The 12500-nt window shown below is 51.1% G+C and overlaps 2 protein-coding genes across 13 annotated transcripts in view; both read right to left on the bottom strand.

The window, feature by feature from the left end:
* Positions 1-65: 65 nt before the first annotated feature.
* Positions 66-7187, bottom strand: LOC143014017 (uncharacterized). Its single transcript, XM_076167775.1, has 13 exons — positions 6940-7187; positions 4667-4686; positions 4140-4438; positions 3994-4055; positions 3079-3181; positions 2889-2974; positions 2556-2656; positions 2392-2462; positions 2184-2291; positions 1991-2061; positions 1701-1818; positions 1378-1542; positions 66-1227 (listed from the first exon to the last, which is right to left on the bottom strand). The coding sequence occupies exons 1-13, from the start codon at positions 7185-7187 to the stop codon at positions 184-186; spliced, it is 2496 nt and encodes an 831-aa protein (XP_076023890.1). The 3' UTR covers positions 66-183.
* LOC143014019 (arfaptin-2-like) overlaps positions 6178-12500 on the bottom strand; it is a 12346-nt gene continuing 6023 nt past the window's right edge. For 3 of the 12 annotated variants that reach the window (XM_076167778.1, XM_076167782.1, XM_076167786.1), the window contains 7 exons: positions 11996-12104; positions 11827-11883; positions 10506-10621; positions 9579-9800; positions 9295-9452; positions 9013-9187; positions 6179-8894 (listed from right to left, as the gene is read on the bottom strand). In XM_076167778.1, the coding sequence (XP_076023893.1) occupies positions 8739-8894; positions 9013-9187; positions 9295-9452; positions 9579-9800; positions 10506-10621; positions 11827-11883; positions 11996-12104 (993 nt within the window). In that variant the 3' untranslated portion in view covers positions 6179-8738. Of the gene's footprint in view, positions 8895-9012; positions 9188-9294; positions 9453-9578; positions 9801-10505; positions 10622-11826; positions 11884-11995; positions 12105-12500 lie in introns of all 12 variants that reach the window. The other 9 variants (XM_076167780.1, XM_076167783.1, XM_076167787.1 and 6 more) reach the window with 5 other exon arrangements.

The following is a 12500-nucleotide window of genomic DNA, read 5'->3' as shown; positions in this document are numbered from 1 at the left end:
ACATTTAAAAAAAAGACAAAATCCTTTAAGAAGTTAGATTTTTGAAAGCGGTCCGACCTCCAAAAACCTGCAGAGCGGCGCTGAGACAAGTCCCCACCTGCTCGCCTCCGCTCAGACGTAAAACAAGAAGAGTAAAAAAAGACAAACTGCACCTAAAAGCATCAATCTGACAAAATAAACCCGTTAAGTTTCTGGATCTTTACAGTTTTGTTCCTCAGCTTTCTGGTTTCTTCCTCCCATGCGTCTGAAGAAGGACATAAACCCAGAGCCGCCTCCTTGTCCCTCCAGGTGCCCCTCCACCTTCGTAGCCCCGCCCACTTCTCCCGTGGCCGCCTCCCTCTTTGACCCGGAGGAGTACGACCTCATCCGCTCAGACGCGGTTCTCTGGAACAAGCCCCCCAGCCTGAAGCCGGGCCCCTGGGCCTGCCTGGCCTCGTCCACAGAGACGGACCGGAGGACCGGCCCACGAGACGCCGCTCGCCCTCTGAGGCGCTCGTGAAGAGATGCGGCGCACCCGGACGGATCGCCGTCGTGTCTCTGCCAGACTTCGTCGTCAAACAGCTCGTCTGCGCTGGACAGCCTGGGGGGGGTCCTGCGTGCCGGGGGGCCGGTCAGGGGGCTCAGGATGGTCCAGGGGGAGCCCACATGTCCGTTGTTGGCAAAGAAGTAGTCCCTGGTTCTGGCCCGAGGGGTGTTTGGGGTACCGGGCGTGTCCAGCCACGTCTCGGACCGAGCAGGACTGGAACCAGGACCTGGACCAGGACCTAAAGCAGGACCTGAGCGAGGACTGGAGCCAGGACCTGGACCTTTGTCTCCGTCCTGGCAGCTTTGGTACAGCAGCACCTTCCGAGTCTCCTCAGCTTCCTCAAGCTGGGCCGCCTGCTCTTCCTCCTGCTGAAGCTTCGGCTGCTTCTTCTCTGGACTCTCTCGTCTGCTGATGGGACTCTGCTCTGCTTCTCCTCCTCCTCCTCCTCCTCCTTCTCCTGCAGCAGCAGTGTGAGGGCTGGGCACAGAGGGGGAGCCTTCGATGGGGGGCAGAGCGTTCCTCCTGCATCTGGCGATACCAGCAGGGACCGTGGACAGGAAGCTGTGCAGGGCCGAGTCCAGGCTGGAGTCCAGATCAGACTGAGAGCTGAGGTCGGAGGAGGAGGAGCGACGCTTGGACGCCGCGCGGAAGCTGTCTCTACGCTTACGCAACTTCTCCCCAGCTTCACGTTCTCGGTTCTCCTGCAGACGGAGAGAACATTTGATCAGAGCAGAAGATCTGCAGGTCCCTCATGGAGGAACGATGAAGCTCACTGAACCCTGAACATGTCCACAAGTTCAGATGAGCTGTAGATCTGCAGCCCCTCACATGAACGCGTCTCTGCCTCTCACCTGCACCGCCGTGTCAAACCTCCTGCAGAAGGAGTGGAAGATGGAGCAGCACTCCTCCAGCTGGAAGCTCAACGGGTCCTCACAGAAGAATTCAGCCACGGCGTCGCTGAGCGTCGTCAGCTCGCACAGAGACGACTCCATGTCCTTCAGCTTGGCCTCGGCCCTCTGGAGGAAGAGGAGGGAGAGGAGGGGGAGGGAGAGGAGGAGGAGGAGGAGGAAGAAGAGGAGGAGGAGGAAGAGGAAGAGGAGGAGGACACACAGGACGCAGTGTTTACAGCAGAAGGGACAGAGACAGATGGATGCTGCATGATGAACGTCCTCACCACAAAGAATGTCTCCATCTGCTGGACAGGAGCAGAGTTTCTGCTCTCGTAGAGTTTCACCTCCTTCAGCTTCTTCACTTCTCTTTCAAACTCTGTGATGACTTCATCTTTACAAATCCTGGGCGACAGCGAGAAACAACAATAAACAAACTGAGCATCACATTCATCACAGTCAGTTCAGTGGCGATGGAATGCTGCTGTGTAGCTCCTCCCCCTCCCTCGTGTTGCTCCTCCTCCCCCTCCCTCGTGTTGCTGTGTAGCTCCTCCCCCTCCCTCGTGTTGCTGCTCACCTTGACGCCTTCCCGATGTGATGGAGCTGAGAGGGAAACGTCAGCAGCTCTGCATCGATGTCCTCCGCTTGCTGAGGGTGGAAGACAAAGAGAGAGAGAGACAGGACGAGAGAGTGAGACAGAGCGGCGACGTTCCCAGGATGCCGTTTCAGGGGCTTGCTGGGCTCTGCCTCCTCCTCCTCCTCCTCCTCACCTTGGCAACATAGTGCATGAGGTTCATGCCCGGCTTGTTGGCCTTGGTGTCTGCCAGCTTCAGCAGAGACGTCATCCTGAAGCCGATGGCGTTGGCGCTGTACCCGCCCTGAGGAGACGGACAGACGGTTGATCAGCCCGGTGATGAAGGCAGAGATCAGAAGAAGAACTCAACACATTCAAGCTTCAGTTAAAGGAGAAATACCAACAGCGTTCATGTAATTTCCTGCTTTTAATACGAGACGGATGACCGAGTGAAGATCCACACACTCCAGCAGCTCTGAGGACAGAGACACACACACACACGCAGCTGAAGCAGGCTGGAGATTAACACCTGTGTGTGTGTGAGACGCTGACATGTACACAACCTCACCATTAGCTGCTTTAGTCATCACAGCTACAGAGTTCTTCACCTCCTCCATCAGAGGGAAGAACTCCTCCCTCAGCACCATGGACTTCAGACGCTCCTCATAGCTACACACACACACACACACACACACACACACACACACACACACACACACACACACACACACACACACACACACACACACACACACACACACACACACACACACACACACACACACACACACACACACACACACACACACACACACACACACACACACACACACTTCAGTTAAGCATCATGCCTCCTTCCTCCTGACTTGTTGTTGATGTAATGGACGTAGACTGGTCTCACCCCGGCACCTGGACCAGCTGGACCATGAAGCGGTCGGCCTCAGGTAGCAGAGAGAGGTTCCCACTGAACGCCAGCAGCTGCTTCACCTGGACCACAGGTTGATCCAACCATCAATCAGGCTCAGCAGGCACATGGAGCTAATCTGATGATGATGATGATGTTCCTTCATGTTATATATTTATAGTATCACCTCTCCTTCCTCGGGCAGCTGCTTGCAGAGCTCCTTCAGTTTGTCCGCTCCAAACCTCAGCCAGTTCCCCTCACGTATGTCCTGCACCATCTCTGACAGCGGCCTGAGGGGGCGACAGAGAGCAGACGAAACACAAACCAGGTCATCAGGCTAAAGGATGCACTGGTCTGTGAATCGATCCAGGATATCTGGACATCTTAACATGTTGAACATGCTGTGGCACACGTGTGTACCATGATGTAGAGATGTTGACGTATGGATGACCAACATAAAGGACCCAGCGTGACTCACCGGCTGCACCGGAGGAAGCTCACTCATGCAGAAGTCATTACATCACTTCATACACACAGAAGCTGAATTTGGTATTCAAAGCGACAGGTCAGAGAGATAAAGTGATCAGGCTCAGCTCATGATGATGATGAGTGTCCTGTTAGACTGAGCTCAGTAAACCAGCAGAGCATTCACTTTACATTAAGCTCTGAACATTTTAACAGCTCTGATCAGACTTCATCCTGCTTCTTATAGAAGGAATGACTTATTTAATATCAGCAGAGTCAGACTGAGCCCTGAAGCTAAGGTGCTACTTCCTGTTACTGGAGGTACTTAAAGGCATTTCCATTGATTTGAATATGCTCCCTTTGATAAAGAGCCGATGGGCTTTAAATGACTCAACTCTTTTACATCCTGATGTCATGGAGGCTCTGCTGTCTCCATCAGACAGGGAAGGACCTGGATGTCCGTGTGCAACGTAAACAAGGGAGACACGCTTCAACAACACAACATGAGCTCAGACTCAAACACAAGCAGGTTATAAAAACACCATGTGGCCAAAGTAAACATCGTAGGTAGCGTTGATGATGATTCTCCTGATGATGTCACAGAGGCGTTAACATCTCCACACACACGCCTGCTTACCTCTTGAACTGCCTCAGGAAGATCCCAATGTTCATGCTCTTTTTGGAGTCAAGAATCGTGACCTAAACAAAACAGAACACAAACAGTGAAGTCAGGACTGAAGCCCAGGTTAGACCTGTGGTCCACATGGAGACCTGCTGCTCTACCTGAGGCTCCTGAGGGAACAGGTCAAAGCCTTCACACCTCTTCTGACCCATGGCCCTGGACTTGCGTAGCGAAGCTCGCTTCTCTACTTGACTGAACAACTCCTCCATGCTGCGGATGTCCAGCACCAGATCCCTCTGAGGCTGCTGGGACGTCCAGATGTTTAGTTTGCCCAGGACGCTGTGGCTGGGGATGGCGTCCCAGTTCACCTTCTTCATGGAGCGCCGGTGGGCATTACGAGAAGGAAAAGGAGGGGGAGGAGGAGGGGGAGGGGGAGGTGGAGGAGGAGGAGGAGGAGGTGCTGCAGGGGAAGCACAGGCGGGGGCAAGCACAGGAGAAGAAGAAGATACTGGGTGTTCTGCATCCTCGTGAGTACCAAGATGAAGATGAACAGCAGGAGGAGGAGCATCCTGAGGAGGTGGAGGAGAAGGAGGTGCATCCTGAGGAGGAGGGTCAGGAGTCAGAGTTGGTTTGAGAACGAGCACTCCGTCCATCTCCATCTCATCCAGGGATGACGGGAGAGACGAACCCACGGCCGACCCCTCAGATCTGAGGACACAAAGCAACACAAACGTTTACAGGCAGAGTAAAGAGAGGAGAAGCACACAGAGAGGAGGAGAGGAGGAGCTGAGGAGAGTCTGTAGAGTCTGAAGTCCCAGACACATGGAGTAACTTCACATCACTGCAGAGGGAAGAACAACTGAAGCTTCTTGATTTAAAAAGATACAACTCACCTCAAATACAAACTTTAATATTTATACAGAAACTTTCACAACAATGTTTCAAAGAGACAAAAACACAAATAGATGAAATAAAAAGCCAGATATAACAACAACCGTGGAAAAAGAAAAAGGTTAGAACCGCAAAGTAAAAGAAATTGGAGTCAAGCTATTATTAATAAAGCTTTGTGTTTAAATATTGAAGACTGTTTAAAATGAGAAGTTTGGTCCTCAGCAGATAAGCTGCTGTCACATCTGCATGAACATTCAAATATGATATCACTGAACACACACACCCCGTTATCAACATTCAGACGTCATATCATGTGAGGAGGCTTGTTTCGTGTTTAAAACTGAATTAAACACCAGAATGTTTGACACAAAGCCTCAGCCGAAACCTCCAGCAAAAACAGAGCCTCTCACTGTTTCACTGTTTACTGACTAAAGTAACGCCTGACATCAGAAACATCTCACGTTTTATCTTACAACAATCAAAGGTTAAACATTCGGCATTAATCCCAACACAAAGCGCTTTATGTTTGATCTAAACTTCGCATTTAAACTTCGATCGCACTGCTGTTTGCTGCTGCTCGGTGTTTGGTTGAAGTCTGCAGGTTTGGCAGCCGAACCGGAGAGAGAAATGAGATATGACGCAAACAAGTCCAATATGATTCAATATGTTTTATGCCGAATTGTCAATTGAACACGAATGATTCTAGAAATCTATTTAGTTTGAATCAAATCTGAAAGCTGCTTTTCTAATCAACAAAACAACTTTAAATCGACATATTAGTGGGCGGAGTTTAGTGATGAGTTCTCTGCAGGTAAAGCGGCTGAAGACGCTGTAAACTCAACAGGTCTCCTAATAAAGCGCCATAAGCCTGATGCGGCGCTTCAACACACTTTGAACTTTGACCGGAGCTCATTTAAAGATGAACTTTACTCACCTTTTGCTTATAAACTTGTAACCTTGTGGGCTGAAATGTCCGCTCGTGGCCCCGCGTGCTCGGGTTTGACTCTCCGGTCCCTGTGTGTCTCGCGCAGAGCAGCCGCCGGTACGCGTCTCAACCAATCAGATTCAAGTCAGAGATCCAGGTGAGGCCACGCCCCCTCTTGAAAAGGTGAGTCAGCAGATTAAAGTCAGCAGAATTCCTTCACTCTTTGGTTCCAATAGGAGAATAAAAACAATAACTTTAACTTGGTAATTGTTATTTTTTTGTACTATATTATACTTTAATGTGATATTTCGGAGTCGGCTCCATCTTGTTTTCTGAACATTCGACCTAATTGACAAATCTGAGAGAAGAAATCCATTGTTTATATTTGAAAACTGAACAAAGCTTGGAAATTAATACCTTTGCTGAAATATTTTTTAAGAGACAAAATCTTATTCCTAATTCTGCTGTTTCCTGCTTCATCTGCTGCTTCTCTAGTAAACACAGGTAAACCTGATTACAGAGGGGAACAGGAGAAACACAGGCCGAGCTTTATAAGTGTGTACTCTGACTTTTATTCCCTTGGGTGAGGAGTGAAGTTTCATGTTTGGTTGAGGAACAGAACATCACATCGGTCCATGACACACACACACACAACGTTCCCCCGTCTCTCATCTTCATCACGACTCATCCTCACAGGACTCAAGCTCAGCCAAGTCAACACAGACTGTACACACATAAAATCTTATTCTATAAATCTTGGTTCTCTGCCTGCTAGTTAAGAGCCTGGTGTGTTCCTCAGCTTCTCTAATCAATCCTTTTATTTTATCAATCACAGAATCCTCCTATTGCCATGTGTTGAGTTGGGGTCAGGGTTTTACAAAGGGGTCACATTTTCATATCATATTGCTGCGTGTCGGTCCAACAGAACCACAGGAGCTGCGACCTTAGCTTCCAGACGGGCCGCAGCGGGGCCACGCCTCTCAGCTGAGCCACCTCCACACACACACATTTGACACTTTGACATGTTAGTATTCAGTAAACACACAAATCAAAAAAAATCAACCGCATTTCCTTCCGTGATTATTCTGAGGAGTGCAGCTTTAGAAGTGAATCCATGAGCGGATTCTGTTTCAGCCAGTTTGAACTTTAGAGTAAAAATAGAGGAGCGCTTGGCGGCGTGCTGCCAGTCCATGCGAGCTGGCAGGCAGGAGGCGGAGAGCCGACGTGTGCTGGCGTATATCTGCGCCCACGCTGCCGCCGTGCAGACGCAGAGGAGCGGCGGCGGCGGCGGCGGCTGACTGATGGAGGTCGGGGCAAAGCTCCTACTTTCGTGAGCAGAGGCTCTCACAAGTTCAGGGGGGGCATCCATCCTCATCCTCATCTTCATCTTCATCATCTGACACCATACAGTAGCTCTGTAAGCAGACAGGAAGTGATCCCAGCTCGTCTCTTCCCGTCCGTGGGTCTAGAATCATATTGTGAAGTTCATGGATCACAGATTTGGTATTTTTGATTTCATATCAAACAGGATTCCTTTTTCCTTCCGGATGGTTGTGATGTCATACGCAGGACAAGCCAGATGTTCCACAGGAAGTCCACACACACAGGGCACACAACATGAATCAGCAACAAAATAAATAGAGTGAAGGATTAAATTACATCTTTACAGACAGACTGCTATCTTGCCTGAACTTCATTGTGGACCATGATTGTTTACTTTTAACATTCAGACAAAGAGATACATGATAATCTTTATACTGCGACTCCAAACATCATCTATGGAGTCACCAGCCTTTATGTTTGGAATATATCAACCAATCGCACGAGCTGATCTTCAGTGTGAAGAAGAGGAAGAGGAAGAGGAAGAGCAGAGAAGGTCGGTTTGTTCTCCTCTCAGACGTCACCCAGCTTCATGCTTCATCAGTGTGACAGATGTGTCCTAAACGCCCCAGATGTGCAGAGACAGACTGAACACTGGGGACACCAGGGCCCGGGTGGGTCCAGGTTTGGTTCTGACTCACTGATGTGCCTCCAGGTTGTGAGTCCACAGTGAGACTGAAGACAAAGCCTCTCCGAGTCTCTTTGTCTCTTTGGGTGAATCAAATCAAAGTAAAACAGAGTAAAGGAGCGTGACTTTGGGAAGGCAGAGTTCTATGAACGGTCTTTGCATAAACCAGTTAGAATCAAACACTGGAGTTCTGAGTTCCGTAGCGTTTCTGTTCCCTACAGAGGAAACAGGACAGCTTCTTCTTCCTTCACTCTGAAGCTCAGGACGCTTCACCTCCACAAACTAAACACTTAGGTCACACTCAAACCAATCAAAACAAAGCTCAACACGACATCGTGTTTTACAAACTACAATCAATCAGAAGACATTTCTTTAAAAAGTGAGACGGTCCTTAATTTGAGATCTACATGATTGATGCCTGAAGGGTTTTGGTTCCAGTGGAAAGGATTTGGAAGGGTTAGAAGAGTTCTGATGGTCTCTTGCGGTCCTAATAGTTAGACGGTGCCACCTGGTCCTGGTCCTGGTCCTGGTCCTGGTCCTGGTCCTGGTCCCGTCTCTCTCTGGGGGAAGATTGGCCTGGGAGCTTTCTTAGGGAAGCACATGAGGACGGCGGAAACGCAAACGGACACGACAGAACACTGTGGGGACGAGATGGAGGGGGAGAGAAACCAGGGAACAAGGGCGACCAAGAGTTTGTAGAGGAACGAAGGACAAAGGGGGGGGGGGGGGGGAGCGAGAGAGGCAGTTCACTGGGTTTCCTGTTGCTCTCAGCGCAGTCAGAGGAAACTTCCTGTCACTCATCTGCCTCTGTAGTGGTCCTCTGTAAGGTGTGTGTGTGTGTGTGTGTGTGTGTGTGTGTGTGTGTGTGTGTGTGTGGGGGGGGGGGTTAATCAGGTGAGGGGTGGAGGCGGTGACGTCAGAGAGCGTCTCACTCTCTCACTGCTCCTCTAACCAGGACGGCTTGTCGTCGCCCGGAGGCTTCAGCTTGATGTTGAACTGCTTCAGCGTCTGCTCCAGCTGCTGCTGGTTCCCAGCAAAGTACGCAGAGATGGCGTTATGGAAGAGGAGGAGCTGCTTATGCATCACCTTCACCTGAGAGAGAGGGAGGGGAGGGAGGGAGGGAGAGAGGGAGGGCGACAGAACCAAGAGTCAAAGCTGCAGATCAGACTGGTTCATCTCTCACTCAGACTCTTGATGTTTCTATTCTAACCTTATTCTCCTCCAGGAACTTGAGTTTGATGACGACGTCTGACCTCAGCCGCTCGTACTTGTCCTTCTGGACCTGGTACTCCTGCTGGGCCCCCTCTATGCGGGCCATGGCCACTGCGTCCCTCGGGCCCAGACTGAGTTCCTCCAGGTCTGAGCGGTAGGCGTCAAACTCCAGTCTGAGGGAACAGCAGAGGTTTAGGGTTAGGGAACGAGTCTCAGCACTCCACACAAACTAAGTCTGACCTGTGAGCGGCTCAGGTGTGTGTCTCTGCTGCGTCCTCACCTGGCGTTCTCGTACATCTTGATGGTCATCAGCGTGTCGTCCATGGTCTTGTTCACCAGCGTGTTGATGCTGGACACAAAGAAGTTGACGGCGCCGAGCAGCGTCTCTCCGTTCTTACACAGCAGCTTCTGCGTCTCTGCGTTGTAGCCAAACTCGTCCTGTCAAAGCGTTTCACACGTGACATTAACCCTTTGTGCTGCAGGCTGAATACACACACACACACACACACACACACACACACACACACACACACACACACACACGAGAGGCGTTTGAGGACTCACTCGTAGTTCAGGAGACTTCTGACTGAGGTCGGCGAAGGTGTCTCCCAGTGCGTGCTGCGTCTGCACCATGTTGTAGAAGTGATTGGTCAGCGCCCGGGCCAGACGCAGCACCGTCTCATACTTCCTCTTTGTGTCTCTCAGAACCTCAATCTGGGCCTCCAGCTCCAAGTCCACCGTCCTGGAGCCACGACCAAAACGCTCTGAGATCATCTGCTTAGTGCACTGAGGAGAGAGAGGGACATGCTTTACACACACACACACACACACACACACACACACACACACACGCAGACACACAGAGACACACACAGAGACACACTCACACACACACACACACAGAGACACACAGAGAGAGACACACACACACACACACACACACACACACACACACACACACACACAGAGACACACACACACAGAGACACACAGAGACACACACACACACACACACACACACACAGACACACAGAGAGAGAGACACACACACACACACACAGAGACACACACACACACAGAGACACACAGAGACACAGACACACAGAGACACACACACACACACACAGAGACACACACACACACACACACACAGAGACACACAGAGACACAGACACACAGAGACACACACACACACACACACACACAGAGAGAGAGAGACACACACACACACACACACACACACACACACACAAACAAACAGAGACACAGACACACACACAGACACACACGCACACACAAACATACAGAGACACACACACACACACACACACACAGACAGACACACAGAGACACACAGAGACACACACACACACACACACAGACAGACACACAGAGACACACACAGACACACAGACACACACGCACACACACACACACACATGCACACACACACACACACACACACACACACACACAAACACACACACACACCTTGTAAGTGTTCATACTCCACTTCTTCATCAGCTCCAGCTTCTCCACGGCGACGCCCCGGGTGCTTTCCTCCGCCGTCATGGACGAGCTGCTGCTGCTGTGATGCATGTTGGAGCCTGGAGGACGACGACACAAAGGAGCGGTTAGAGGCAAACACACACACGCTGACGTATGAAACAGGAAGAGGACAAGCAGAGAATAGATTGAAGAAGAAGAAGAAGAAGCTGAACAGGTCGTCCATCACCAGCAGCCCTCAAACCTACGGTGATGAGAGAGGGAGAGAGAGCAACCAGAGAGCAACCAGAGAGCAACCAGGAGCTCTGGGTCTAACATCTACTCTAACTAGACTGAATCAGGGTGGGATCAGAGCTAACACGCCGTTCTAATGATCTGGATCTGATCTGGATCTGATCTGGATCTGATCCGAGCCGGAGCGTTCTGGCGTTCGTCCCCGTTGGTCTGAAGTACCTTGGTGTTGTCTTCCTATGTAGCCGGAGCTGCTCGGGGGGACGCTACCTCGTCTGGCCTTCATACGCAGGTCTGTGACAGGGTCAGGGGTCGAGGGTCAGGGGTCAGGGGTCAGGGGGGTCGTGATGCGAGTGCAGGGTTCAGTATAAATGGTTTGAATGTATGGATGAAGGGTTTGAAAGGTTGTTGGGTCGTACAGGAGTGATGCCACATGTCGAGGGTTGAGGTCGGACAAAATGGAATAATAACAAGGAGCGGGGGAGGGACGGGAGATGAAGAGGAGGGGAGGACGAAGGACAAAACAAAAGAGCGGGTAGGGGAGAGGAGAGGGGAGCAAGGGAGGAGGAGGAGGAGGAGGAGGAGGACAGAGACGATGACACGGTGATTAGTGCATGACAATCAGTGAACAATGCAGACAAATGAGCCGAGATGAAGAGGGGGGCCACGAAGCGCTGCTGAGCACGCTGAGTGACAATGTGCTCTCTTTGTGTCTGAACCACGAGAGGAGGAAGTGACAGGAGAGCCGGCCCGGTGAAATGTCTCAGGGATAAGCTGAGGAAAAGCAGTCTGGATGAGGTCATCGATGTACGGGAGGACGCTGGAGTCTGTTTGTGTGTGTGTGTGTGTTTGTTTGTGTGTTTGTTTTGGCTGTGAACAAATGAAGTCATCAGCTTAAAATCCTGTGAGACACCGACGGGAAAAAAGGTTCAAAAAGTCCAAGAGAAAGAAAAGCAACCGCCTCTCCTGGAAACAAACAGAGTGATGAGCCAATCAGAGAGAAGCTCACAGGACACACACACACACACACACAGATACACACACACACACACACACACACACACAGAGCAGACACCTATTCCTGTGACCGGGATCCTTTTGTTAAACTCTGTGTTGTAGCGCACGGCCGGGCCTGAGGAGAGCAGAACACAGACCAGGGGGGGTTAGTGAGGAGGGGGCGGGGCCAGGAGGGGGGCGGAGACCTGGATGAGGACAGGAGTGTGAGGAGGTGTGTGTTGAGTCACCTTTGATGGAGCTGGTGGGGATGATTCCCTCGGCCGTCCCTCCGTAGCCCCCGGACACGATGCTGGTCTCGTTCAGGTTGGGCCCCGACACCATGACCTGCTGCAGATCCTGAAATGTTTAACGGGAAACAAAACAAGGAAACAAGGAACCAAAAAAAAAAGAAGGATGGGGGGGGGGGGGCAGATAGAAGGAGGGAGGGGCCATGGGAGGGAGGGAGGGAGGGAGGGAGGGAGGTTAGGACACAAGAGCAGCTACTGGTTTATACACTAGAGGGCGACAGAACACTGAGACGTCAGCGAGGGGGGGGGGGGTTAGTCAAGACACACACACACACACACACACACACACTACTCAATCATTAACCCTCCTGATCCTAATGGCTGGAGCTGAGCTTCCTGTAGCAGGTGAATTTGACCCTCGGGGGCTTCAGGGAGGGAGCGAGGCCTTATGAGGTCACCGTCCCTCCTGGCCGCTTTAGTTCCTACTCTACTTTAATGTCTTTTT

Source organism: Genypterus blacodes, unplaced genomic scaffold (genome assembly GCF_046128005.1).
Source record: "Genypterus blacodes isolate CSIRO-AG114 ecotype Tasmania unplaced genomic scaffold, CSIRO-AGI_Gbla_v1 ptg000175l_1, whole genome shotgun sequence".
NCBI classification, from domain to species: domain Eukaryota; kingdom Metazoa; phylum Chordata; class Actinopteri; order Ophidiiformes; family Ophidiidae; genus Genypterus; species Genypterus blacodes.
This window is presented reverse-complemented; position numbering and strand designations above follow the sequence as displayed.

Bases quoted from the DNA above. Each gene is read 5' to 3' on its own strand.
- LOC143014017 (XM_076167775.1), bottom strand. From the start codon at position 7,187: ATGAAGATGAAGATGAGGATGAGGATGGATGCCCCCCCTGAACTTGTG. The intron at 2,975-3,078 runs GTGATACTATAA...CCTGTGGTCCAG, and splicing joins AGCTGCCCGAGGAAGGAGAG to GTGAAGCAGCTGCTGGCGTT. The intron at 1,543-1,700 runs GTGAGGACGTTC...CTCTTCCTCCAG, and splicing joins AGATGGAGACATTCTTTGTG to AGGGCCGAGGCCAAGCTGAA.